Source organism: Pituophis catenifer, unplaced genomic scaffold (genome assembly GCF_029215685.1).
Source record: "Pituophis catenifer annectens isolate HBS135680 unplaced genomic scaffold, rPitCat1.0.hap2 SCAF_2, whole genome shotgun sequence".
Taxonomy (NCBI): domain Eukaryota; kingdom Metazoa; phylum Chordata; class Lepidosauria; order Squamata; family Colubridae; genus Pituophis; species Pituophis catenifer.
Window position 1 is genome coordinate 146,239,097 of NW_027256882.1, and position 27,976 is coordinate 146,267,072.

A 27,976-nucleotide genomic window follows, 5' to 3' on the forward strand; every position below is an offset into this window, starting at 1 on the left:
CAATTTTTTCCACTTTTTTTGAACAGTCACTAAATGAATGGTTGTAAATTGTGAACTAGCTGTATTAAAGGCAGGACATTAATTCACACTGTTTAGACTTAAGGTATTTTTGTGATGATCTTCAAGTTCCCCACAGAATAGAACCTGAAGACAATTACAAAAGTATCTAGGTGTAACAAAACTCATGGAAATTTTTTTTTGGACCATTCCAGGGAATTTGCTTCAGCAATCCAGTCAAAATATCACAAGTATGGGTCTGGTGGCTCAGCAGACTGATAGCATTGTGATTAACACCAGCTGTCTGCAATTACTGTAAGTTCAAATCTCTCCAAGGCTCAAGGTTGACTCAGCCTTCCATCCTTTCTAAGGTAGGTAAATTGAGGACCCAGTTTGTGGGGGCAATAAGCTGACTTTGTATAAATATACAAAAGTATGAAGGCTATTGCTTAACGCATTGTAAGCCGCCCTGAGTCTCCGGAGAAGGGCGGTATATAAATCAAATAAAAAACAAAAAAAATAGCTATACTACTGACAAACTTCAGTGCTCTTTTAATTATCAAATCATCACAAAAACCAAGGAAATTACCAGTCATTCCCAACCTATAGTGAATCGAATATAGAAAATGCAATCACAACCCACAAATTACTAATGCAATCATACAGTTAATCCTAACTGATAAGAATGATTAATGATAGAATCTATAGAATTATGAAATCCTTCTCAGTATAAATATGTATAAAACTAAATTGAAATAAGCTTGCAAAGCAAACAACTGCCAAAATGCATAAGGGTTGTTTAGTATTTTCCAATCAGAGGGGAGAAGCCACAGTTTCCAGGAAAAAAAAACACCAAAATAAGTGATCCTCTTCCTTCTATGAAAATGTATGTAGGATAAACTCGTTTAATTGTAATTACTTCATGCTACTCAAAAGTTTGAACCTCTAACTGGATTTTGGTACAACAGTCTAACCTGACTGAGTAAATCAGGGTATGTGTATATATATATATGTATGTGTGTTTATGTTCACAACCCACTGAGCCACATCCAATAACGGTTCACACGAGGCTAAAAATGTGTTGGTCTAATTTGTGGTTCAAAAGTCAAACCACCCAGAGCCACTAAGTTCGGTGGATTTGTATCCCACGGGATAGCAACACCGAACCTCTGTCACATGCACAATCTCCTCACAAGCCCACTTCCCCGCATTTCAAGAAGGACGCCGCTCCCACGGCCAAGGAATGTGCCCAACGGGAAACCTGCACCCTTTGGCTCTTCAACCCCAACCTTCCTGATCATACAGCCCCGTTTACCTCACGCAGTCCACGACGTCGGAGGCTTTGGGCAACCGTTTCCCCACTGAGGGAAGGGATTACTAGCACAACCCCTTTCCCCAAAGGGTGGGAAATGAATGCAAAGAGGTCTAAAGGAGGGAGGCGGAAGCGGGGGACCGAACTGTCTCGGAGACGCTCAAACTCTCGTCACCGACGCGGCTACGCCTCCTCCTCCACCTCCTCCTCCTACTGCGAAGGGGATACATGAGACTGGGCAAAAGCCAAGGCTGCGCTTCAGGCCCGCGAAGGAAACCCAGGACGGAAGCAACCGCTGCTAGGAGCCTATCCAAGCGCAGCCAACGGCTCGCGCCCAACTCTCTCTCTCTCAGCGAGGGAGTGGCGAGCAGACCCAAGTGATTTCCGCTTCCGGTGAGAAGCTTGGCGGGCGGTTGCCGCGCAACGCGGAATTTGCGAGCGTTGTTGGAACGTTAGAATTCGGTCTGGGAGGGGCCGTCTTGGAGGTCAGAAAGGCTGGTGGGGTTATTTTTATTGAGGTGAGGCAAACGAAGGAAGGAAAGTGAAGGGAAGCTGCTGCCTCCTGGAAATAAAAGACAAAAGCTCGGGTTTGGGGCAGGAACGGGTAAGTTCACACGCCCTCAGTTAGTGAAGGTGAGCCCCTGGGCAGTGGTGAAATCCAATTTTTTTTTACTACCGGTTCTGTGGGTGTGGCTTGGTGGGCGTGGCAGGGGAAGGATACTGCAAAATCCCCATTCTCACTCCACTCCTGGGGGAAGGATATTGCAAAATCTCCATTCCCACACAACTCTGGAGCCAGCCAGAGGTGGTATATGCCAGTTCCCTGAACTACTCAAAATTTCCCCCACCGGTTCTCCAGAACCTGTCAGAACCTGCTGGATTTCACCCCTGCCCCTGGAGCTTTGCAGGTAAGTACAGTAGTCCTCGACTTACGTCCACCACAGAACCCCAAATTTCTGTTGCTAAGGGGAAAATGTGTTGAAGGGAAAAAATAATAAGGATATAATAAATAATGCTAGGATATGATATACTGGTATACTAGATTCTGTAACCATTAGGTTCTTGTAATACACATATGCCTTTGTATTTGTATCACATATATTATGCCTTTATATTTGTATCTCCTGTAACAAACATATTCTGTTATTAGGCCTGTAATGTATCTGGTATTTGTCAGACATATGTCCCTGCCATTTGACCTGAACCCATATTAATCTTCTCCCTGTTTTTTTCTTGTGCCATCTAAGAGCATGGTACTATCTCAGTCTTAATTTATGTTGATCTGGATAGACTCCTACTTTCCAGGGCCAGGGGGCCTAAGTGGCCAATTGAGTAAACAAAGAAATGCTCAAGATGACTAATTGGGAAGTTTCTATTCCCCCTTGCAGGGCAACAAGGAATGCACGGGCCTGGATTGGGAGGCCAGAGTTGGGTACTAAGCTGACATTTCTGAGGGTATAAAAGGACGCCATACCTTCCCTAAGGTGTGGCTATCTCCTCGCATGCATTGTATCTGTATGTTCTGGATATAGTTCCACCCAGTATTTTGTTTTTGGCCATAAATAAAATCTGTTTTTTTTGCAAGCCTCGTCTTGAGTCTCTCTCTTTGGCATTCTGGTGACTCAAGTGTATTTTGGGACCTTACAGTGTTAAGTGAGTTTTGCCCCATTGTTACTGACCTTTCTTTCTTGCCACGTTTGGTAAAGGAATCACTGCAGTTGTTAAATTAGTAACACCGTTGTTAAGTGAATCTGGCTTCCCCAGTGACTTTGCTTGTTGGAAGGTCGCAAAAGGGGATCACACAGGACCCCGGAATGCTGCAATGGTCATAAATGTGAACCAGTTGCCGAGCCATGTGCACCAGAAGACCAGGTGGCCAGCGCGCATATGCGTGCCGAAAACTGGAAGATCATCTTCCCGGCGCATGCATGCGTGCCGGGCCGCTGCTGTTCCAGGTTCCCGCACACGTGCTCCCGTTTCAGCACTCGGTGGCGAAAAGGTTCGCCAACACTGGACTAGGAGGTCCTGTCAAGCTGCCAAGGTATCGTCTTGCCCTATTTTATAGGAAGTTTTGTATGATTTCTGAGGGAAAATACTTGCAATTGTCAATCTGGAAATTATTAGATCTATATCAGTGATGGCTAACCTTTTTGCCATCACGTGACAGGAGAGGGGGGGCGGGGAGGGTCACGCACGCATGTGCCCACGCGCATATGTGTGCAACCCCCTCCCCCCCTGCTCCTGGCACATGATGGCCTGGTAGGCCCGTTTTTCTTTCTTACCTGGTTCCAGATCCTCTCTGTGTATCTGGGAATGGCGAAAACAGCCTTTCCCACTCCCTTGGAGGCCCTACGGAGGCTGAAAAAGCCCATTTCCCAACTCCCGGTGGGACAGGAAGTGACATTTTTTGCTGTCCCCAGCCTCCAGAACCTCTCTAGGAGTCTGTAGGAGCCTCTCTAGGAGTCTGTAGGAGCCTCTCTAGGAGTCTCTGGAGGCTGGGGACAGGAAAAAAACGTCACTTCCTGTCCCACCGGGAGTGCGGAAATGGGCCCTTTGAGCCTCCATAGGGCCTCCAAGGAAGTGGGAAAGGCTGTTTTTGCTGTTCCCAGATACACAGAGAGGATCTGGAGCCAGGTAAGGAAAAAAAAACGGGCCTTCCCCACCCCCCGGCCCTCCAGAGGCAGGAAACAGCCTGTTTCCCTACTTCTGGTAGGCCCAGAAGGCCCGAAAATCAGCTGGCCGGCGCGCGCATGCACCCCAGAGCTGAGCTGGCTTGCCCACTAATATGGCTCCGCGTGCCACCTGTGGCACGCGTGCCATAGGTTCGCCATCACGGATCTATATCCTTCCTTGGTTGGTTAAAGCCTCCCAGAAGGTAATGTATAGTTGAATCCATGTGGCCATAAATTCATCCTTGAGAAAGGATGTGTATCCTCTCTTCAAGAAGCCATCACTAAACTAAATGGTTCTGAACAATTTTTTCCAATCTTCCCTTTTTGGGTAATATTGTTGAGGAGGAAAAAGCATTAAATTTACTTGTTGATGACCTGATTCTCCTTAGTCTCTCAGTGGCTTTTGAGACCATCAATTACCTCTTATATCTCTGCTATGTCAGCTGCACAGGTTGCCAATGAGCTTCTGGTTACTATCCAAGACGTTGGTCATCACACACAAAAGCTTTCAAGGAATAGGTCCTGACTATCCTCTTTCTCATCGTTTCTCCCTTGCCCATGCAATCCAACACAGCAGATATGCTTGACCTAATGACTGAAAATGTTTGATGGAACCTAGGGAGCAGGACTTCTCTGTTATCGCACTTGTCCCTTTGAGCAGAATTCCTCCAGAGGTTTGGACAATATCTGAAAGACTGATTTCCCCCCACCCCCCCCATGTGGTGTGCAGGATGTGTTTTAGTTAGTATACATATTTGGTTTTTTCCACTATATTTACTATCATGCTTATTGTCCCAAAGGTGCTTTTTTAGGAGGCAATTGGACTTTCTTGTTTTTTCTTTTGAAGACATTTCATTTTTCATCCAAGAAACTTCTTCAACTGACAGGATTTGGGATGAACACCCTTTGAATGGTGTGGGAGTAGGAATGGATTTCCAGAGGAAAAATTGCAGACTACAGGAACCAGGAGCACCACTCTGGTGATCCTGAGGACACAGATAAACCTTCAAGTGCTTCAATGACCTTCTAAAAGGATGCAAATTACTAGCTGTCTGCAAGGAATATAAATCCTTCCATTCCCTACTATCCTGTCAGAGCTGAAGAAGTTTCTTGGATGAGAAGTGAAACGTCTTCAAAAGAAAAAACAAGGTAGTCCAGTTGCCTCCTGAAAAAGCACCTTTGGGACAACCATGACCAGGATGACTGAGAATCTCTACAGAGATCATGCTTATTTTATCATTTTTAGGTTTGTATCTGTTTTTAATCAAAATGTCAGAGTCAATGTTGAGCTGGGCAGTCTTATGCATCTAAATTATAAATAAATACACATATTTAAAAGATACTAGCTCAGTATGATCCTAACTGCTTGTTAAGATCAATACAAGATCAATACTTTTCTTGCAAGTCCCAGTTTTGCCTGAAATTATGAATTGAGGAATTGACCTTGGTAGGTGCCCAAGATCCTGGAACATCAGACACACAGAGCTTAACAATGTTGTCAATTAATAATCTTTGAAGTGTTACTGATTGGGAATGTATTTTTATAAAGTACCTTGAAACTTTCATAGTTGAGGTTTATACATGTTTTATTAAATCAAAAGCTAGAAAAGTGTCAGGGTGTTTTATGTATCGTAGTACAATACAGTCTAGTGGTTTTATCAGATTAATTTGCAAAGCAAAATATTAAAAGAATCACATCAAAATAATATATTTGATAAAAGAGTATTAACTGTACATATGCTGGTACATGTACTTGGAAAAATAATATGTGATCTTGAAGGAATTCTCCATTTATAGGTACTTCTTTTTCAGGTCATGGAGGACAGGGAGATGATATCTTCAGTTAGTTACCACAAGGAGACATGTCTGCTGGATCTTTTTTGAACCAGGACATAAACCAGCTAACTTCTGTATAAAATAAGTTACACATTTATTTAGTCAAGTTCCTTATTTAGTAAACACAATCTAGCTCTAGGAAAGCTCTGTTTACGTGGTTGCTTCTTCAACATCTGATTTGCAGGGAAGGGGGGGGAGCCATCCTGTTTTTATGAAATTAATCTAAAAATGGTATGATTACTATAATAGCTAAATTAATTTCTTATACCCTTTTCCCTCTAATACAGGAAAACTTTATTCTTACTATATTGGTGCAACAGGAAGCAAGCGCACCAATGTTTGGAAATGATGTTCTTGTAACATCACAACCACTGTAGAAGGGGTGGGAAGCTGGTCACATCCGCAGATTAAGTGGTCAAAACTCAGGGAAATGTATCTTACATATTCAGAGGCTTCAAAGATGTTTAGGCGTAAATCTCATGTCATCTCTGTGAGAGATATGGGCATGGATGGATTGATTGATGGATGGATGGATAGATTAAATTTAATTTTCAACCCCTATTAGGCATTTTTGCCCCATACCATTCTTCGAAGCTCTGGATGTTTCCAGTAATTTTATGTTTCCCACAATGCCAACCAAATTAATGTCAAAAAAGTTATATCATCTGTTCCCATAATAATGAAAAAAGAACATGTTCATACCTTCAAAACAGCCAGGGACTGAAAGTTCGCCATCTATGCATTGACTTGATATTTTATAACTGCACTTCTCTGTCTTACTTTTACAGAAAAACCAGATTGTCTCAGCATGTTGTAGACTCTTAATTTTTTCCACATTTATTTTCTGCCCATTATATAACACTGTCGCTTTTTCCACTGGTATGTTACATGGTGCTACCGGAAGAGGAAGAAGGAACATAAAGTGCATAGTTTAAAAAAATTAATTGGTCAACAATCATAGAAGCACCGTGGGATACGAAATGTCTGACTACTTTATTTAACTAGTGATTTTCTAAATTAAGTAAATGTTGTCAAAGGCAGGCTATTCAACTTTGTGTATTTTGCACAGCAATCTCTATTTAAAAATCTTTATATATCTTCTGCATCACCCTTTTTTTAAAATATTGTGTGTGTTCCAAAGCAGCTAGTCATATATAATAAGTATACCTTTACATGTTATACCTGAAAGATTCCTACTTTAAAATGACAGACAAATGGGGGGTGGGGGACGGGACCCAGTTGCTATACTTAAAGGAGATGGGTACACATTTCTCACAGCTACCTTGGCTACATTTGAAGACTATTTAGAAGTTCCAGCTTATGCAGAAGATGGCAGCCTAGGTGCCAATAGATAAGAGTCATCACACCCAAATTAAACCAATACTATAGACACTGCTGTTCAAAGGTTGGTTTTGGTTATTATTACGGTATTTTAAGCTCTTAAGTGGTTTTGGCTCTGAGGTACTTCCAAGATCACCACCTCCAGGTAAAACTAACCCATCTGGTACAGTTGTCCTGAATGAGAATGGTGGTGGGTCCCACTCCAGGGAAGTGAGACAGGTGGGGGAACCCAGAGTTGGCAATAGCTCAGCTGGGGTCCTCATCCTATGGACTAGCATTCTTCTTGAGGTAGCCAGTGATAACTTAGGCATCATTTTGAAAGAATGTAAACATGGAGTGATTTTCCACAGCCTCTGAAAACCAACATTGCCTCAGTTTGATGAGTGATGTTTGATTATTGTAATGTTCTCTGTAAGTGACTTGATTTTTTTGTATTCTGCTTTCATTCATTCATTCATTCATTCATTCATTCATTCAATTTTTATAACTGCCAATCTCAACTAAGTGACCCTGGGCAGCTTACAATGCTAAAATTATAAAACAAAATAATTTTAAAAAGCATTAAAACAGTAAAAAAAAAAAACCATCCACTAAGTAAATTATTACAAACAGTAGCCCTGATGATTAATCAGCTAATACGGTAGTAAAGCAAAATAAGAGGATCCTTCACATGTCCCTTGTCCCAGGCCCAGTTACTGTATATAGCCAAGCTTTTAAAACTGAAAAGCCCACTGGGTTGGGGCCATTCTGATCTCTCTTTTTAAACTTCCTATACTTTTAAAATCCACTATTGCATATTCTGCACTATAAAAAATAGAATGTTTGACTTTTTTCTATGTGACATCCTTTAAGAGGCCTCTGAAGGCTGAACATGCCCAGTTCTTTGATTCTCTCTTTATCCAATTTAATTTCTAGTCCTTTGACGTCAATCATTTACTTCTTTGAACTTATTCTGTATCCATCCTAAATGTAATGCTCAGAAACAGTGCTTAAGTCTGACCACAGTAGAATAAAGCCAAATCAAATGACTAAAGTACTGTCTTTCCCCAAAAATAAGACATGTCCGGATAATAAGCCCAATCGGGCTTTTCAGCGCATGCAATAATATAAGCCACCCCCGCAAAATAAGCCTCCCCACCAACTACTTACACACATGCGCAGCCGGTCCCGCCATTTCCTCTGGTTGCTTACCACGCAACCAAAATGAGTTGAGGCGAGGTTCAATCAAACTTCTTGAGTTCGAGAAGTTTGATTGAACTCGCGAGAAGGCTTTCTTTTACAGTGTGTTTCCCTGGACACAATGGCGAGGAATGTGACAGAGCTAGAAAGGTAAGATGTGTGTCCCACCTCTCACCCACCCTACCTGCCACCCCTAAATTGCATCCTTAAAGGGGGCAGGTGCCTAATCGAGGGGCAGGAGCCCTGTCACGCCCAGTGAGGGGGGAGAAGAGACGGCAAGGGGAGCCACGTCTCGCTCCATGTGTCTCACTTCTCCCCTGCCCCACCTGCCACCCCTCTCGATAAAGAGATGGCGGGGAAGGGGAAGCAGCATTTGCCATTGGGGTGGGATGGGGTGGGACGTGTTGGGCTCAGCTGGCGGGAAGAACAGGGAGGGGAGGCGACAGCAGCAACAGGACATCCAGTCCCATGCTCACTGCCTCCTACACCCCCAAAATAATAAGACCCCCCAATAATAAGGCCAAGCCCTTATTTGGGGGGGTCAAAAGAAAATAAAACCCTGTCTTATTTTCGGGAAAACACGGTATCTAAAAATTACTTGCAATAAATAAATGTAAAAATTGCTTTTCTAGCCTTATCATTCTGCTAATTCATATTCAATATACAGTCAATGCTGTTCCAAAATATTTAAAAATAAAAATGACTACCAAGCCAGATACTCCTGTACTTATTTCTCTGCATTTGATTTTCCTTCCTAAGTGAAGTTTTTTACTTATCTCTGCTAAATTCAATTGTGTAACTTTCAGCTGAGTTTTTCTACTTATCAAGATCATGTGAAATTTATTTCTGTCTTCTAAGGTATTAGCTATACTTCCCATTTTGTGTCATTTGTAGATTTAGTAAACATTCTGTGTTCCTCTTCATCATTTGTGAATTCCAATATTATGGATTATTAAATAAACTGGCTTAACTATTATGAACATTCATTACATTGTTAAGATACTTTTTTAAAAAACAAAAGCTATTTTGAACAAATACAATACATGCTGTTTTACCTTTGCAAGTTGGTTTATTTGACCAAGTTCCTGTTTTCTCACACCTTGATTCTGAAGCTTCATCCATAGTATAAGGTGGATAACAACCATAAGTCACAGTATCTCGATAATGAAAAGTACCACGAAGAGCAAAGTTTATGAATCCATGTTCTATTGGTTCTGGAGGTGGGCATTCTACAGCTATTAGGGGGAAAAAAGAGAAAATGGGAAATCCAGGGCTTGTATTTTGGGCTAATCTATATTTCCTGCTTGTCCCAATGTGAGGAACATGTACTGTTTTGGACAACAAGAACAGGATGTCATCCTCGGTGCACTCCTATCTTGCTGAGAGCAAAACCATCAACCAAATTTTCTTGTAGGGTATCTAAAGTATTCTCCTCCCGCTGATGGCCCAATCGAGAAGAAGCAGGGAATCCAGAGAGGATAGCTGTCCATCACTTTGACCAAAGCAGAGGAGAGAGTTGAAATTTGAAATTTGGAGAAGCAGTTTTTTCACGAGATTTATGTCCCACTGCTGTACGCGCTGGAGGCAAATAGCTGAAGATTACCTATAGAAAAGTCCTCTATGTCCTGATTCCAAAGTTGATCGAGCCATAATCAAAGAATTCCTACTAGGTGATGGTTGGGAGAAGATTCAGAGGCAATTTACCTAATCTTAACAGCAGAAATAACATTCTACAAAAACTATGCGGAACAACTTGGGGAACTTCAGCCCCAACTCTTCGATGTGCAGCCCTCTGGCTTTGCTACTCTGCAGCGGAATACTGCGCACCTGTATGGATAAACAGCTCACATACAGGACTTATTGATGTTCAACTTAACCATACGATGAGGCTAATTACTGGGTGCATTTACATGTAATTACTGGCTACCAGTTCTTAGTCACATACTTCCCCCGCATTTACGACGATAAGCTCTCATTCGGGAGTATAGTACGATCCTGTTAAATTCCTCTTTACCCATTCATGGCTACATTCCTGATCTCTTAAAATGCCGATTAAAGTCAAGAAACCCACCACTCTTGACAGCGCTTAAACTGCTGGCCAATCATCAGAACAGCACACAAAAGTGGATGGAAGCGTGGAGTAGCTATTCCCCCCAAGATATTTCTGATCATATTAATCCGAATAGTATACCTCCAGGATTTAATCAACCCTGATACATATGGGTGACATACAATAGAATTAGAATGACTCATGGGGTGTGTGCTGACTCCTTGTATAAATGGAGAAAAACACCTTCAGCACAATGTGATTGCGGGGCCCCTCGACAGACTATCCAACATATAGTGAGGGAATGCTCTAACAGAAGGTATCCAGGAGATGTTAGGGACTTCCTCTGCATAACAATGACAGCTACTGACTGGATCTCCAAACTCGACATTAAACTCTGAAATTATTATTATTATTATTATTATTATTAATCAAATTTCTATACCGCCCTACTCCCGAAGGACTCAGGGCGGTGAACAGCCAAGATAAAATACAGACAATACAAATATTAAAAATCCCTTAAAATTATTAAATATTTCGGCCGAAACACAGATTAAAACACCCAATTTATAAAAACACGAATTAAAAAATTTAAAATTTAAGAATTTAAAAGAGGGGAGTTAGGCCAGGCCAGCTTGCTGAAATAGAAAAGTTTTGAGAGCACGGCGAAACGTGCGCAGGTCCGGGATCTTCCGTATCTCTGGGGGGAGCTCGTTCCAGATGGTAGGTGCCCCCACAGAGAAGGCTCTCCCCCTGGGGGCCGCCAGTCGACACTGTTTGGCCGACGGCACCCTGAGGAGCCCCTCTCTATGGGAGCGTACTGGTCGGTGAGAGGCTATTGGTAGCAGAAGGCGGTCTCGTAGATACCCCGGTCCGATGCCATGGAGCGCTCTAAAGGTGGTAACCAAAACCTTGAAGCGCACCCGGAAGACCACCGGGAGCCAGTGCAGCTCGCGCAGGAGGGGGGTCATTGTTATTTCTGTTTTCCTATAGGTTTTCTTACTGCTTTTTTTAAAATTGTTTTAATTGTTTTAACCTGTAAAAATGAAGTGTTTTAATATTGTGTGTGACCAGCCATATGCTAAATAAATAAATACCTAATCTTACTTTAAGCCAGTTTCCTCCGGTATGGTTCTCTCAAGATATGTTGCCAATACAATCCCAAAATTCCCAGCTACCAATACTATATTACAGGACTTACATTTGCATTCAGGTAATGCAGTCCAGCTTCCATCAGCCTGGCAGGTAGCTGTTTCACTTCCAAACAGTGCAAGAGGTAACAGACAACTAAAACTGATTGTCTCTTGGAAAACAAATGTATCTCCAGACTCAATTTTACGGTAAGAGAGAGCTCCAAATTCAGAAACTAGAGGTGGAGGGCAAATCACAGCTAGAAAAACAAAGCAAATCTGTTTAATACAATGCTCTCCCAAAAATGCTATAAATCGCACTTAAATTTTTACCCTATTGAATTCATATAATTACATCTTAAGAGTATTTTATTAAATTGATAAAATGCTGGTAGCTGATTTCTGCAAATTGTTTGCTAAATCACCAAACTGGAGATTAAACTTAATGTGCGGTCAGTGGAATTGTGATCCATTATTAAGAAAATACTGAACAGCATACAATGTAGTTTTTAAAAGAGTTTCTAGAGTAAAGACTATGTAAGCCAAACTGAATGATTCACTTAAACCAGGGCTGTCAAACTCATGGCGTCATGGCGGTATCGTGACGTATCATGACTTTTTCCCCGTTTGCTAAACCGGACGTGGGTGTGGCCAGCTCGTGATGCCTCTGGCCCGTGGGCCACGAGTTTGACACCCCTGACTTAAACAATTGTGGCAAGAAAGGTTGTAAAATTGAGCAAAATTCTTTTTTCAACTGTCTTGCTTAGCAACGGAAATGTTGGCCTCAATTGTGTTCCTAAGTCAAAGACTACCCATGTCCCACGGTTTAGATGGCAGCCAAGGCTTGTAGGAAACCCTCACTCTTTGTTACCACCTCATGGTGATTTCAAGTTTTGCAAGCCAGGTATAGCCCTAGTCAAGCCATAACAGCGGTGGTATTCAGCAGGTTCTGACCAGTTCTGGAGAACAGAGGTGGGTTGCTCCTGATTCGCACCGGTTCGCAAGAACCGGTAGTAAAAAATTTTAGTAGTTCGGAGAACCGGTAATAAGATTGGCTGGCCACGCCCCCGAACCAGTTCCCGGCCCGGTCGCCGCTTGCTTACCCTGCCCACCGTCATTGCGTGCATGCAGCCCCGGGACTCCGCCCTTTGCCAGCCAGGAACGCTGCCATCAGTCGCTCCCATGCACCCTTCTGCCTGCCTGCCTGATCACTGCCACCATGAGGAAAGGCCCCGAAGTTGCGCTGCCTGGGATCCACGCCGCAGGGAGAAGCCAGGTATGGCTGGGGGGACGCTGCCCGGAGCTGAGCTTAAGGCTGGCAGGAGGAGGAACGTTGCCTCTTAGCCGGCTCAAACTGTCTGCTGCCAAAGCCTGCTGCCATCCCCTCTCCCCTGCCAGCTGCTCCTGTGAGAGAACTGCTGCCACCAAGGGCGAGGGGGCGGTGGTGGCAAGGATGGGCCACCGGGGCTTTCTTGTCTCCCTGCCCGAGCAGACTTCTGGCATAGCCCCAGGCCTCTGGAGGGAGGGAGGGGGGAAGGGAAGCCCTGGCCTACTGCTCCTGCCACCGCCACCCCCTTGCCCCCAGCAAGAGCGGTTCTCATGCTGCCGCTTCTCCGGCAGCACCAGGAGCAACTGCTGGGGCAGAGAGGGCGGGGCAGGCTGTGGTGGCAGGCCGTTCTTGCGGGGTAACAGGCAGGCTGCTCCTGGAGCAGCCAGGAGAAGGAGAAGCTGCCAGCGGAGAGGCGAGCTGCCCCAGGAGGACCGGAGGAGAGCGCAGCTTCTCACTCATGGAGATCTATCGGTGGGGAAGTAGGCGCGGTAAGAAATGTGTGAGCCAGGAAGTGGTTATGCTCCCTGGCCGGAGAGGGTTGCACAAACCTTTGATGGAATGAACGTGCAACCCTCTCCGGACAGGGAGCATAACTGCTTCCTGGCTCACGCATTTCTTACCACACCTACTTCCCCACCGATAGATCTCCATAAGTGAGAAGTTGCGCTTTCCTCCGATCCTCCTGGGGCAGCTTGCCTCTCCGCTGGCAGCTTCTCCTTCTCCTGGCTGCTCCAGGAGCAGCCTGCCTGTTACCCGGCAAGAACGGCCTGCCACCACAGCCTGCCCCGCCCTCTCTGCCCCGGCACAGCCTGCCCCGGTTGCTCCTGGTGCTGCCGGAGAAGCGGCAGCATGAGAACCGCTCTTGCTGGGGGCAAGGGGGGTGGCGGCGGCAGGAGCAGCAGGCCAGGGCTTCCCTTCTCCCCTCCCTCCCTCCCTCCAGAGGCCTGGGCTATATTTAGCTTTGCTCAGCCGGCGTGGGAGGCACGGGGCACAGCGGATTCCCGGGTGAGGGATGGAAGGAAGGAGACCTGATTGGCTGACAAAAGTGTCCACGGAGGAGCAGAGGATGCGCCTATCCCTGACCCTGCTTAGTGCTTTCTTCCTAAAACCAGGGACCGCTCTGCTCTCGCAAGGCACAGGGACTTCCTATCCCGCTCCCTCCGTCGGGACTGAGGAAGACACACTGACACGCCTCGACACCCCTCGGCTTCAGTGGGCGCCGCTGGCGGCCCCAGACAAGCGCCTCTGTCTTTGCGGCTGCAGAGCTTGGGAGGGGAGGCCAGCTGGGGTTTCCATTCGACGCTCACCAGGGGCTGAGTGAGCCGCCTTTCAGTGCACAAACTCGGGGCACCAGATAAAAGGGCTGGCAGCTCTGGCGCTGCTTTGATGGAGCCGGGTAAACCGAGGGGAGGAAGGAGAAGGAACTGATGGGCAGGATAGAGTAGCTCGCTTTCCTCTCAGCGGGGCTTCCCTGTCGGAGCAGCAGCAGGAGGAGGAGGAGGAAGTGGCGGGAGAGGCTTTGCTGGCCAGGAGTCGGGACCCAGAGGCGGTGGCTGTAATAGGGCGCTGGGTACGCAGAGGGGGGAGAAAGAAGGGCGGGTGATTAAATGTCTTCTGAGTGTATCTATGGATGTTTTTTTGCATTTTTTTCTGCAACCTCTTAAGGTTGTAGAAAAAAATGCTTTTAAAAGTAAAAAAAAAGTTGGCCACGCCCACCTAGTCACATTACCCCCCACAAGCCATGCCCACAAAATAAGCCACGCCCACAGAACCGGTAGTAAAAAAATTTAGAACCCACCCCTGCTGGAGAACCAGTAGCAGAAATTATGAGTAGTTCGGAGAACCGGTAAATACCACCTCTGACTGGCCCGGTCCCCATCTATTCTCTGCCTCCCGAGTCCCAGCTGATAGGGAGGAAATGGGGATTTTGCAGTAACCTTCCCATAGAGTGGGGTGGGAATGGAGATTTTACACTATCCTCCCCCTGCCACACCCACCAAGCCATCTCCACCAAGCTATGCCACGGCCACCAAGCCACACCCACAGAACCAGTAGTAACAAAATTTGAATCCCACCACTGAGCCATAAATGTAGTTTTCTGTTTGTGGCTTCTTTTCAACACTTTTCAATATTGTAGCTCTCCCTCAGGAATGTTTCTGATTGAGATCATGTTAAAAGAAATTCCCTATTTCAATTGTCTTTCCATCCAAAGGTGTGCTCATTGAAAAAAGTTAAATACCTCGATAAATTCACTATTCCAATTAGTGAGACGGTGCATTTCTTTGTATGTATATATTAATATCTTGTCATACTTACGTTCGCATTCAGGCAAGCGTGCACTCCAGCTCCCATCTACCTGGCATTGGCTGCTTGTTGGTCCTTCAAGAACAAACCTGAGTATAAAATACTCTCATGAGAGCAGTTCTGAAAATGGTTACATCCATGCTTGTTAAGCATCTACTAACAATGCAGGGGCTCAGGCAGTAACAGTACAGGTAGTCCTCGACTTACAATATTCATTTAGCGATGTTTTGAAGTTACAACGACACTGAGAAAAGTGTCTTATGACCATTTTTCACACAACTGCTTCAGCATCCCCATGGTTACATGATCAGAATTCAGGGGCTTGGCAACTGGCTTATATTTATGACAACTGTACTATCCCAGGGTCATGTGATCACCATTTGCAACCTTCCAAGTCGGCTTCCAACAAACAAGGTCCATTGGGGAAGCCAGAACCATATGATTCACTTAATAACTGCAGTGATTCACTTATCAACGGTGGCAAAAAGGGTCATAAAATGAGGTGCAACTCATTTAATTACTGCCTTGCTTAGTGTTGGGATTTTGGTCTCAATTGTGATTGTAAGTCGAGGACTACCTGTAATGACTGGGGAGCATTTATTGCATTACACTTTAACATACTTTGTTTGATTTGGCTTCCTGTTTTCTTATATAAATTAAGCCTCCATGATTTCCAAAACACAACTTGTGACTTATACTGATGGGTCAACCCAGCCACTGGGATTTATTCTGCAAAGTGAATGTAAAAGAAATCATGACTTAACACTATATGAACCTTCGCTAAATTGTTTTGAACATCTGGAACAAATATCCTTAACTGAGTCAATGAGGAGGTTTGTTGTGGAAACCACCATCAAAGGTGTCAAATGACTCAATCACCCCATTCACAAAAGGCTAAATGTAGCCCCCAAATGATGCAAACTGGTACAAAGTCCAACTAACCCCACCCACATAGTTATGGTTGGGGACAGTTTTTATTTATTTATTTATTTATTTATTTATTTAATTAATTAATTTTTTATACCGCCCTTCTCCTGAAGGACTCAGGGCGGTGAACAGTCAAAATAAACATATATATAAAAATGTGAATAGAAGCAATAAATAATAATTAAGTCAATTTGGCTTATCAGTTAAGTTAGGATCTTCAGAATAAAATGTACACAATTAGGAAAAGGAAAGAAAAAATTAATTATGCCAGCCCGGCTTGGTGAAAGAGGAAGGTCTTAAGTGCCCGACGGAAAGTACGAAGATCTGGAAAAAAACTAGTTTTTTGGGGTTTTTTGCTTCCCTACCTAGTTTTTCAGAAAAAGAAATAGAAAAGGGGGGAAAATGCCTATACAAAAAAAAAAAAAAAAAACGGGGGAGCCTCTCATTATAGAAGTGGTAGCAAACTTCTTAACTATTGATAGACTGCAGCAACTGAGTCACAACTGCTTGTTACCTATCTGGTCAAGAAGGAAGAGACAAATGATGTCCTGTAGTGTTGGCTGGCCTTGGTGCAAGGCTTCATGAGATCCTAGGGCAGTGATGGCGAACCTAAGGGACGCGTGCCCGAAGTGACACATGGAGCCATGTTGCCTGGCACATGCGGCATCACCCGTTCCTCTTCTGGGTTTCTGGCATGCATGCGCGCACAACGATCAGCCGGCCTTTTTGCATGTGGCAGTGCCAGAAGCTGAAGAGCTGGTTTTCTGTTTTCCTGCGTGAGCATGCATGCTGGCCAGCTGATTGTTGCGTGCACAAGCGCGCTAGAAACCTGGAAGAGTAGCTGGCTGAAACCAGAAGTTTGGGTACGCGCATGTGCTCTGGGCAGCTCCTCTTCCACTCGGTGCCAAAAAGGTCTACCATCGCTGTCCTAGGGGCTTTCTGGAGAAGATGGGCAAGGCTATATGAATGGAAATTCTAGTAAATATGGTTGTCTGCTGCCAAGTTCCTCAAGGAGGAACTTTGGGTGAATTAAGTAGTGTTGCAGGACCAGGGCCAAAGCAGAGTTTTGGTTTTATTTCCCTTCTTTACATGTTTTAATAGTGTTTTAAACATATCACAACTGATCTTTGAAACTGTTTTGCCAACAGAGTCATAAAATCTACCGATTGAGATTTCTAACTGGCCCTTACAGTATTTGTTTTCCTGAAACAATAATATCATATTCCTGGGAAAACCTATAAGGACTGAATATTTGTATTGCCTTTTACAAAGAACGCACATTAAAAACAACACATACTACAATAAAAAGAAATGATAAAGAGTAAAAGGAGACTAGGAATACAAGTGTGAAAATGTATAAAGAAAAACAAAGAAAAATACAAACAGATGCAAAGAATGACTTTTGACTTCTTCCAAGGATGTAGAGAACACTTACTATCAACCCTTAGTTTAAGACTAGAAATAAAATGTCCATTACCCCCCCCCCCTCCAAATTTTTTTAAAGCAAGATATTCATCCCCATTTAAAAATCAACACGGGGAATAAGAATAGAGAATATTATGCATTTGCTTGATATAGATATAACATGAAGTTCATGTTACAAATTTAATTTGTGAGAGATAAAGGTTCATTTCAATAGGCCTGTATACAAACTTACCCATTATGACAGGAAAAGTTTATGACACTCAGGTAGTTGAGATCAGTGATGTGTATTTCTCCATTGTCCAAGGGTCCAGGATAGGAACATTTCCTGGCTGTTTTAATATATATAAATATATATACATGCATTTATTAATATTTAATTGGGGAAGAGAGAAATAGATACACTGTAAACAAGAAGCAATCACCAAGTTAAGCCAATTCATTCCAATGGATGAGTGGGTAGATGATTAACAATAGATCCGTGATGGCGAACCTATGGCACACGTGCCACAGATGGCACACAGCACCCTCTGATGGCCCGCGAGCCGTTGCCCTAGTTCAGCTCTGCTGTGCATGCACACATGCCTCCTGCCGGCCAGCTGGTCTTTGGGTCTCTGCCGTGCATGCGCAGGGGCAGGGCGCATGCGGGGTGGCTGCTTGTGCATGTGCAGGGGAAGGGAGGTATGCAGGGGCGTGCACATGTGTGGGGGTGGGGCGGATGCCGGGGGTGCGCATGCATTACATTTTTGGAGTTCAGGCGCATGCGCTTTGGGCACTCGGTCCGGAAAAGGTTAGCCATCACTGCAATAGATCATTTTCTACTTGATGAACTAAGACAATAAGCTTAATAGCACAGTTCACCTGCTTATACTCAAGAACAATAGTGTTCCAGCCACAACAGGCCAGAAAGGATGAGATCTGTGGAGATCAAGTAATCAACACTTTTCCACCCCCCAGGCTAGATACTTCTGGAGAAAGTCAGCGCTGGAAAGCAGATGCTATAGGAGTAGTTTAAAATTTTAGTACAAACATTTCTTCAAACATGTTTGCCCCTAAGAAAAAGGTCTAACATCATGTGAGCTTCAAGAAGCCACACCATTCAAAATTGTTCGCCTTCATTTTTATTTTATTTATTTTTTTGCCTAATGTATTCTCTATTCTTTGCTCTTTTAAACATGATTGGAGAACCTTTTTAATAACTAGGTGACAAAAAGAAACCAATGATTACAGCTTTTCTCACCAAAGCAAGAAAAGCTTTTATCGATGTTTCCATCTGTTGTGCATTATCAAAAGCAATCTCTGGGGATTTTTTTTTTTTTTCAAAGAAGGGTAATAAGATAGTCAGTGATCTGGACCAGTGTGGAGGCCATTGCAAATAAATCCTATGGATAGGCTCCAATTTATAAGCCAAAGCAATTTTGGATTAATTTAACGTACCCATGGTGATGATTGTCCTATTAATGTGACTGTTTGATCTGAGGATGCACAGATCCTCAGAAGACCTCCTACCATTTTCTCTTCTTGCTTGACATAAGTGCCACGGGTAACTTGGGTAAATAAAGGAGGGGCAAACCCCAATCCTCCTACTAGGAAGAATGAATCAATCGTTTTAGGCTGTACATTTCACACCTTATTAAAATGTAATAAAAGCATTTAATTAGACTCTTTTTTCCTTGTAACAATTTTTATCTTTCAAAAAGGAGAGAGATGTTTGTAGAATTTTCCTCCATGGGTGCCAGAATAAAGCGGCTTCCTCTAGATACTGGCCTTGGCCTAACCACATACACAACCAAATCAGGGAATAACTCGGTCAGTTCTCCATCATGGTGGCTTCGACAGCATTCAATCCCATTAAATAAGTTTTTTTTTTTAAAAAAAAGGTCATTTTGAAAATATGGAATGTACATCACTGGCAGCTAAAATCAGAAGACTACATCTGATTTACTTTGGCCATATTATTCATGTGGATTCATTGGAAAAGGCAATGATGCTAGGAATGTTTAGTGGAGAAAGAAGAAGGGGCAAGCAAAGAACCTGTTGGCTTGATAATATCAGTTTCGATGCAAATGTGAACATACAACAATGGAAAGAAGCCGTGCCTGACAGGGTAGCATGAAGAGCACTTGCCTATAAGGTTACAAAGAGTCCAACAGAACTAAATGGTTAAAAACAAAACAACAGCCAACTTCTCCAAAACATTACTAACATCACTGAGTCCTTGTACCAGAATACTATTGGTAAAACTACTATATCACTCAGACTTTCTGTATTGACTAGGTATATTTGGGGGGCTCAAACAGAGGCATGTTTGAAATTGCCAGGTCTTAGTCAAGAGTGCTGAAATTGACACATCCCATTCTTTCTCTTCTGATTGTTTTGCTGGAGGAGGAGGTAACCAATATATTAACTAGATTTTGTTTTTTCAACAACATAGCAGATGTAATGGAATAGATTTATCCCTGATCTGTTTTTCTCAATCCTTTTTGATCTTTTCACAAGAGAACTTCCTTGACCTGGTTCCTTGACCTAACCAAACATGCTGTGTCCCAAAGGTGCTTTTTCAGGAGGCAACTGGACTACCTTGTTTTTTCTTTTGAATACATTTCACTTCTCATCCAAGAAGCTTCTTCAGCTTTGACAGGATAGTGGGGAATGGAAGGATTTATATTCCTTGAAGACAGCTGGTAATTTGCATCCTTTTAGAGAAGGGCTGTCAAACTCCTGGCCTGTGGCTGGATGTGTCATGAGCTGGCCATGCCCACACCCATTTTAGCAAAGGGGGGGATCTCAATATGTCACGTGACGCCGCCATAATGACATGAGTTTGACACCCCTGTTTTAGAAGGTCGTTGAAGCACTTAAAAGGGTGCAAATTACCAGCTGTCTGCAAGGAATATAAATCCTTCCATTCCCCACCATCCCGTCAGAGCTGAAGAAGCTTCTTGGATGAGAAGTGAAACACTTCTTTTTCAAAGAAAAAACAAGAAAATCCAGTTGCCTCCTAAAAAAGCACCTTTGGGACAACCATGACCTGAATGACTGAGAATCTCTACAGAAGTTCAAACATGCTGTGAGAACTATGTACCTTGAACTGGATGACTCAGAATCAACACTTGTTGACCTGGTACTGTGCTTCACACCACAAAATCTTTCAATGAAATCTAATGGAACTGATTGTGAGGCTATTATATTGACTAAAACATCACCCACTGAATGTCACTGAGCCTGGCACAGTGGTTAGAGTGCAGTACTACAGGCTACTTCTGCTGACTGCGTCTGTCTGCAATTTGGCAGTTCAAATCTCACCAGGCTCAAGGTTGACTCAGCCTTCCATCCTTCCGAGGTGGGTAAAATGAGGATCCAAATTGTTGGGGGCAATAGGTTGACTCTGTAAACCGCTTAGAGAGCAGTTTACTCTCTCTAAGCAGTTTACCGTAAAGCTGTATATAAGTCTAAGTGCTATTGCTATTATACAAGGTCCAGCTGGTTTCTAATATTCCTTTTTTCCCCTGCTTTGCATTTCCAGACTTTCCTGGATAATGCTGGTTATTGTTTAGATTACCGTCATCTTTTGGGGGCCAGATTACAAAAGAGGAGCAGTTATCATTGCTTTTGTGAAATTTCTTCAGAAAATTTCTTCTTCAGGGCCAACTTTGCAAATAAAATAAAAATTATATTAAAGAAAAAGAACTGGCCAGGGTCATTGCTTCTCTTTTGATTTAACTGGTTGATTAACATCTTTTAACACTATTAGCCTTCTGCATTGAGATTGAATGTATTCTTTCATATTGACTCTTGCCTTTTCTGAAAAGATGCTTCTACAACTTAATCTTGGGGCTGTTTCTTTTCCAGTGTCTTGACTTTAGCCTTTGTTTCCCATCATATTTGCCATCTACATCATTCCAGAAGAAGCCAACCTGACATCTGAAGGAATGCACAGCTCTACAGCCCTCTCTAAAAATTAGTCTTCATAATTTCAGTGGGAAAAAAAATGGAGGAAAGAAGCAGAGTTACCCATCTTAGCCTTAACCTCATTTTTGCAATGCAATGCTGATTCTCTGCCCAGATGTCTGATAATGGCTGGAAACCTTGTGCGGGGGTGGGGCGAGTCAACTTAACTTATTTAGTTCCTTTTACATAATCAGCAAATGTTTAGGTTTTGATTGATGAGATGAAGCTATGTACATTCAGATGTATTCATGTAAATTTCCCCACATTTTTCAGTCAGTGTCTCAAGCTTTAGGGGTGGAGCTGGAAAAGGTGTGTCATTGCCTTATCCTTCACTTTTTTGTGTTTCTAAAGGAAACATCTCTGCAAGTCCAGAGATGATTCAAATCTTCCTTGCAAGCAGTTGCCATCCTCTACAGAGGGCCTTTTAGGGGTTTACTAAGCAATGTGGCATGGTCTTCAGTCCCAGGGTCCAATCCTTGATGCATAGAGCTGTAGTGGCGTAGTGGTTTGAATGCAGTATTGCAGCCAAACTCTGCATTCCACTGCCAGGAGTTCGATCCTGATCAGCTCAAGGTTGACTCAGCCTTCCATCCTTCCAAGGTCGGTAAAATGAGGACCCAGATTGTTGGGAGCAACATGCTGACTCTGTAAACTGCTTAGAGAGGACTGCAAAGCACTGTGAAGCAGTATATTGCTATTGCTATTGTCTACATGTGTGTGTGCCTTCAAGTCATCATTGAACCTGGACTAGTTGCTGTAATTTTCTTGCAGGATTTTGAAAATAGTTTACAACTGTTTTCTTCCTAGGGCTCAGAGAGAGTGACTGACCCCAAGTCACCCATCTGGCTTTGTGTCTAAAGCAGGATTTGAGCTCCCTTTTCTAGGGAGTCTGGTCCTTTTAACCACTACACCAGACTATCTCTTTTAGGCTTGATCTGCGACAAAAGTTCCCTTAAAACTTTGGTACATAGAAAGGTTTTTACATCAAGAATATGACCTCATTCTCATGATTTTGATGAGGAGAAAAAAAATCTCATGATTTTGATGAGGAGAAAAAAAAATCTCATGATTTTGATGAGGAGAGGGAGCAGAGGGGCAGCCATGGAAATTTGGAAGATTCAAATATGTTTCAAAAGTTAGACATTTCACAAACTGAAAATAGAAAATAGGTTTTTATTTAAAAAACCAAAAATATTGATTTGTGTGGAAAAAGCAAAAAAAAAAAGGCAACTACAGAAAGGCCATACTTACGCATACATCTGAATGTAATGGTAGACCAAGTACCAGATGAAGGACATATGTATCTCCGTGTGCCAGACTTGTAAATATAACCTGGGTTACATTGATATACAATGTCTTCTCCAGGTCTGTATGCTTCTTTATTTACATTGATGGTAGCCAGAGGTACTTCAGGAGGCCTAGGACAAACTATAAGACACCAAGCACTAACAAGTCATGTATGAAAAGATATGTTGGTACATGAACAGTAGTCTTGCATGGCCCTGAAACCGTAATATTTTTATTTATTTATTTGGTTGGTTGGTTGGTTGCTTATTTATTCAAATTTATTTTCTGCCCATCTCATTTTAATATTAATATTAATGAGTATATTGTCTGTTTTCACAGATGAGACCAAAGGATACATACCGTATTTTTCGGTGTATAAGATGCACCGGAGTATAAGACGCACCTTAATTTTGGGGGAAGAAAACAAGGAAAAAAGTATTTTACCTCTGCCTACCAGCATTTAAGGTGGCACCGCCCTCCTCTTCCTCCTGCAAGTGAGAGGTGCAGGGACTACTCACTTTCCCCCAAAGAGACCCCTAGCATGCTCTAGGGGGAGGGACAGAGCACAGCCTGAGGAACAACCCTCCCTCTTTGGGACGGGGGGGGGAGAATCTGCCCAGCAGCTTTGGGGAACAAGGCGGGTGCCACGATTTGCGGCTGGTCACCCCTCTGGCCGCGCTGACTTCACTCCCCAGCAATGTGAGGAGCCGCTACCCGCCGCTGCCTAACCCTCTCTGCACCCAGGAGCCAAGCCGAGCTGAATGGGAGCCCCTAAAGGGAAATGTTCCTCCTTTCCAGCCATCGCTGCCCAGATTCCAAAATGCAAACCTCAAGAGTCGCGCTTCAGGTGGCAGCCAGTTCCCCTGCAATGTGCAGCGGGGAACTGGGAAGGGCAGCAGACCCGCGATCCCCTTCCCGATTCCAAACATGGGGTGTGTGCAGAGACAAAAAAAAGTGTACCGTGTTTCAGGTGGCGGATCTGGCCAGGAGGAAAGAGAAGAGTCTGCTGAGAAGGAGGACGGGGGCACGCGGCTCTGCAATGTGCAGAAAAACACTTTTAGGCGTCAGCACTACAATCTCCTCCCCGAATCCAAAGCACTTCCCAGTTCCTCGCTGCACATTGCAGGGGAACTGGCCGCCACCTGAAGCGCGACTCTTGAGGTTCCTCAGGCTGTGCCCCGACCCAGATCCCTGCCGCCTGGAACTGGCCGAAAATGGCCGAAGGGTGGGGGCCAGCAGGTGGGTGGGGCTACATTCGGCATATAAGACGCACCCAGATTTTCACCCCCTTTTTGGGGGTAAAAAGGTGCGTCTTATACACAGAAAAATACGGTAAATGCAACATAAATTCTTTATTTTTAAAAAATATTTAGTATATGATAAAATACAAATAGAGACAAAAGAAAGAAAAAGAAAAAGCACCAAGATAAAGGGGGGGGGGAGCAGTGACTTCTGATTTTTTCCCCCCAAATGCAGTACAACACAGGAAAATTTACACCCACAACCTTACATTTCTAGTTAATTCAAACCATTTCTATAACAACAAAGTCAATCTAATCATCAAAGCCCAGCAAGATAAATTCTTTAGACAACAACCGTATATCAGAGTTTGGAAGAGTGGGATCAAGCTCCATCATTCTTCATTTGCTTTCTTTTTTAAAGAATAAGATATAAAATAATGAAACACAAAAGGAAAGAAAGATAAGATAGAACAAACAGAAACAACTATGAACAAAAAGTACTGTGGAAAACTTTCTAGTGACATATTCTCTCCTTCTCTTCCATTTGAGTCCCCAACCACTATACAGAATTTAGATATTTATACCGAATAATGATTCTTGCTAATTTGTGTTTAAGCCACAGTGGTGCAGTGGTTAGAGTGCAGTACTGCAGGCTACTTTTGCTGAGTGCCGGCTGCCTGCAATTTGGCAGTTCGAATCTCACCAGGCTCAAGGTTGACTCAGCCTTCCATCCTTCTGAGGTGGATAGAATGAGGACCCAGATTGTTGGGGGACAATAGGCTGACTCTGTAAAACCGCTTAGAGAGGGCTGTAAAGCGATATATAAGTGCTATTGCTATTAAGTACCTTCATCTATTAATTTTAATTGGTCTCAGAACTTTTTTTTTTTCTCGAAGCCATATCCCAAATGTCTAAATTTGCCTTGCTGTGTAATATGTCAAGTATTCACTATCCTTGATTTGCCTTCTTAAGTAACACCACTGACTTCTAGCCTTCTATTGTAGCCATTAAGTAACAAGGTTTCTACCTTGCAGGCTTCATCTAGGTCAAGTTTAATTGCTGGGACAGTGTTAGTTAGTTAGTTTAGTTTATTTGATTTGTATACCGCCCTACTCCCGAAGGACTCAGGGTGGTGAACAGCCAAACAATAAAATACATAGATACAAAAAATTTAAAAACCAGATAAAATCAAATTAAATCATTTTGGCCCAGACAGATTAAAACACCCCAATAATTTAAAAACAGGTTAAAATTTACATATTTAAAAAAGGGAAGAGATTAGGCCAAGCCCGCCTGATGGAATAAAAAGGTCTTCACAGCGCGGTGGAAGGTGCGCAGATCCGGGATCCTCCGTATCTCTGGGGGGAGCTCATTCCAGATGGTAGGTGCCCCCACAGAAAAGGCTCTCCCCCTAGGGGCCGCCAGTCGACACTGTGTTGCCGAAAATCATAGTGGATATAACAACGGCATAAAAATGAAGAGATTCTTTTCAGACCTTATTAAAGCTCTCTCTCTCTCTTCCTCTCCGCCTCCCTCCCCCACCTTCTCTCTCCTCATCTGGTGTAATATTGACTTACCTAGATGGAAATTTGAATTGCAAACAAGAATGAACTCATATGCATTGATTCAGAAGATATTAAAGATTAATATGCAATTAAAAGCAGAGCTTTTCCTTCAGGACTGATCAATAACATTTTTTCCATATATGATAACTGTAACAAGCTTATGATTGAAAAATAAAAAAATTCTGCATTACCCACAATGAAGGAATGATTGGTGAAAAGATGAAACTTGGAGAAATGGCTAGACTGACTTCTTTGATTAGAGAAAAGACATCTAAATTTATTGCCGATTGGAAACCCATTATAGGCGTTTTGCTTGAAATATTTAAAAAATGAACTTTTGATTTGCAATAATAGTATAGTAGAAAAAAGAGAGCCTTTTTGTAGCTACAGAATAAGAGATAATTGTATAATTGTATATTTTGCAAAGAGGATTGGAAGCTCCTTTCTATTTTTTTTATTTTTCTTATGGCGCATTTTGCAATATATAGATATATATAGATCTATATTACGGGCTTTAAATTCTAGCCACTTTTGTAGTTCTGACTGTCCTAATCAACAGATATGTTGCCATTCTCTTTAAGAAGATGGGAGGTAGTTTGGATGTCCTGACAGCATTTTTCACTCAATTTGGAGAAATTGTCTTGCCAAATGTTTCTGCCTTGCCAACTCCATTTCTCAAAGTTACCCATGGAATTTGGTAGTATAATTTATGGCAAAATTTGGAAAAGAGATGTCCTGTCAAAATTTGCTGGTAATTTGATTTTTTTCCCCAAACCAATGTTTTGAAAGCATTATGTTTAATTTTTATAATAATTTCCATTTGTTTAATATAGGTTTTGCATTTTTTTTTATTATTATGTTTGGTTGGCTTAGCTGTTTTTTCCTGGTTCTCCTTCCCTTGGGAGGGTGTGGGGGAAAAGATCCTGGTCTTGCACAATTGTGTTTTATACATCTTTCCACTTATGCATGTCACCTTAACCACAATGTTTGCCTTCTGAATACTTTCACACTGCTCCCCCTCGCCAAGATCCTTCATTCCTGCTGTGCTTGAAGCATGAGTTCACAAATTTAGATGAAACAACTTGGCTTGGTAATTAAATCCTACAGTACAATTCACAAAATCCCTAGCTGAAAATTCACTGTAAAATTGCAAGCAATTGCAGCCTTGCTTATTAATAACAGGAGAGCTATCAGCCAGAGTATTTGAGATATATAACAGTAATATAATATAGCATTAATCATAAGCATACTTGGGGTATATTTTATGTTTTTATTTCTTCAGCTGACAACTTGCCTTTCTACTCTGGTGAGGGAGATGATATTTTTACTTTAAAAAAAGCAAGTAAACAGTTAATAAAAAATTAAAACTTGGATTAAATTTAATCTTTTATTTAACCATTACCTAAACTAGGTAATATCAGTGCTAATCTGACAAGCATTGATGATGTTACCTAGTTTGGGTAATGAAAGTCTTCAAGAAAACAACCAAGCTCAGAAAGCAATAAGGATCCCTCATTCCAACCCTGAGCTGTAAGTATTCTCCTTTATTTTATTTAAGATGTTAACTCATTTTGAAGATTTCATTTAATGTTAAAACAGGTCCTAAACTAAGGCTTAGAGTTAAACTAGAGATGTGAAAGACACACAAATATTTCCCTACGTTCAACATAGTGTGCCTGTATTTTGTACTGAAGAAAGAAAGAATCACGAGATACAGAATGGGGATAAAAATGGTCTCACTCGGTTCCCCAGCAAAAAAAAAAAAATAAAAATAAAAAAAAAAAATTGGGCTCCTGACTTACTAACGTGAGAAGGAGACGATTTGGGGACATCACCAATGAGAAAAGGGGAAAAGAGACAGTTTTGTGCCACGTTCCCTATCTGGATCACTGAGCTATTTAGGAAACAATATAAAAAGAAGGAGCTGCATTGATATGCCACTTAGTTTAGCTTTCAGATGGTTGATCGGATCATTTCTAGCAACATTTTAGTGTCATTTAGTGAGATAGCATCCCTGGAGGTGAATTTGTAGGAGCAATTTACAAAGATGAAAAATCCCATTTCGCATGTTTTGGAAATATTCAGGAAGCAAGTGGAGGGAAGCAGTTTTTACTGTCTCTGTAACAGAATTTGTGAATAGGACTCTAGATATGGTCAATACTTTTGATTTCATAAAAGGAGCGTAAATACATACATGCAAATTAACATGCAGAGACACCATTTAAGAAAATGGGTTGGTGGGGGGAGAGATCTACAAAAATCTCATGCCACAATATACCGATCAGTTTCCAAAAAATATAATGTTTCCATCTTATTAAAACAAAATGCAAAGACACTTACCGTTATCCGCAAGAGCAACGTGGGTTATTCCAACCAAGCATAAGCTAAACAGAACTGGAAACATGACTGCAGATCTGCAAAACCTCGGAATGAAT

At 42.6% G+C, this 27,976-nt stretch overlaps 2 protein-coding genes across 2 annotated transcripts in view; both read right to left on the bottom strand.

Moving 5' to 3' along the window:
* CEP112 (centrosomal protein 112) overlaps positions 1-1,610 on the bottom strand; it is a 276,604-nt gene extending 274,994 nt beyond the window's left edge. Inside the window, exon 1 of the mRNA XM_070934742.1 lies at positions 1,313-1,610. The gene's annotated coding sequence lies outside the window, so the exon portion shown is untranslated. The remainder of the gene's footprint in view (positions 1-1,312) is intronic.
* Positions 1,611-5,549: 3,939 nt separating this feature from the next.
* Positions 5,550-27,954, bottom strand: APOH (apolipoprotein H). Its single transcript, XM_070937733.1, has 8 exons — positions 27,882-27,954; positions 22,700-22,876; positions 17,733-17,829; positions 15,161-15,237; positions 11,586-11,774; positions 9,393-9,572; positions 6,520-6,711; positions 5,550-5,889 (listed from the first exon to the last, which is right to left on the bottom strand). The coding sequence occupies exons 1-8, from the start codon at positions 27,943-27,945 to the stop codon at positions 5,825-5,827; spliced, it is 1,041 nt and encodes a 346-aa protein (XP_070793834.1). The 5' UTR covers positions 27,946-27,954; the 3' UTR covers positions 5,550-5,824.
* Positions 27,955-27,976: the final 22 nt, after the last annotated feature.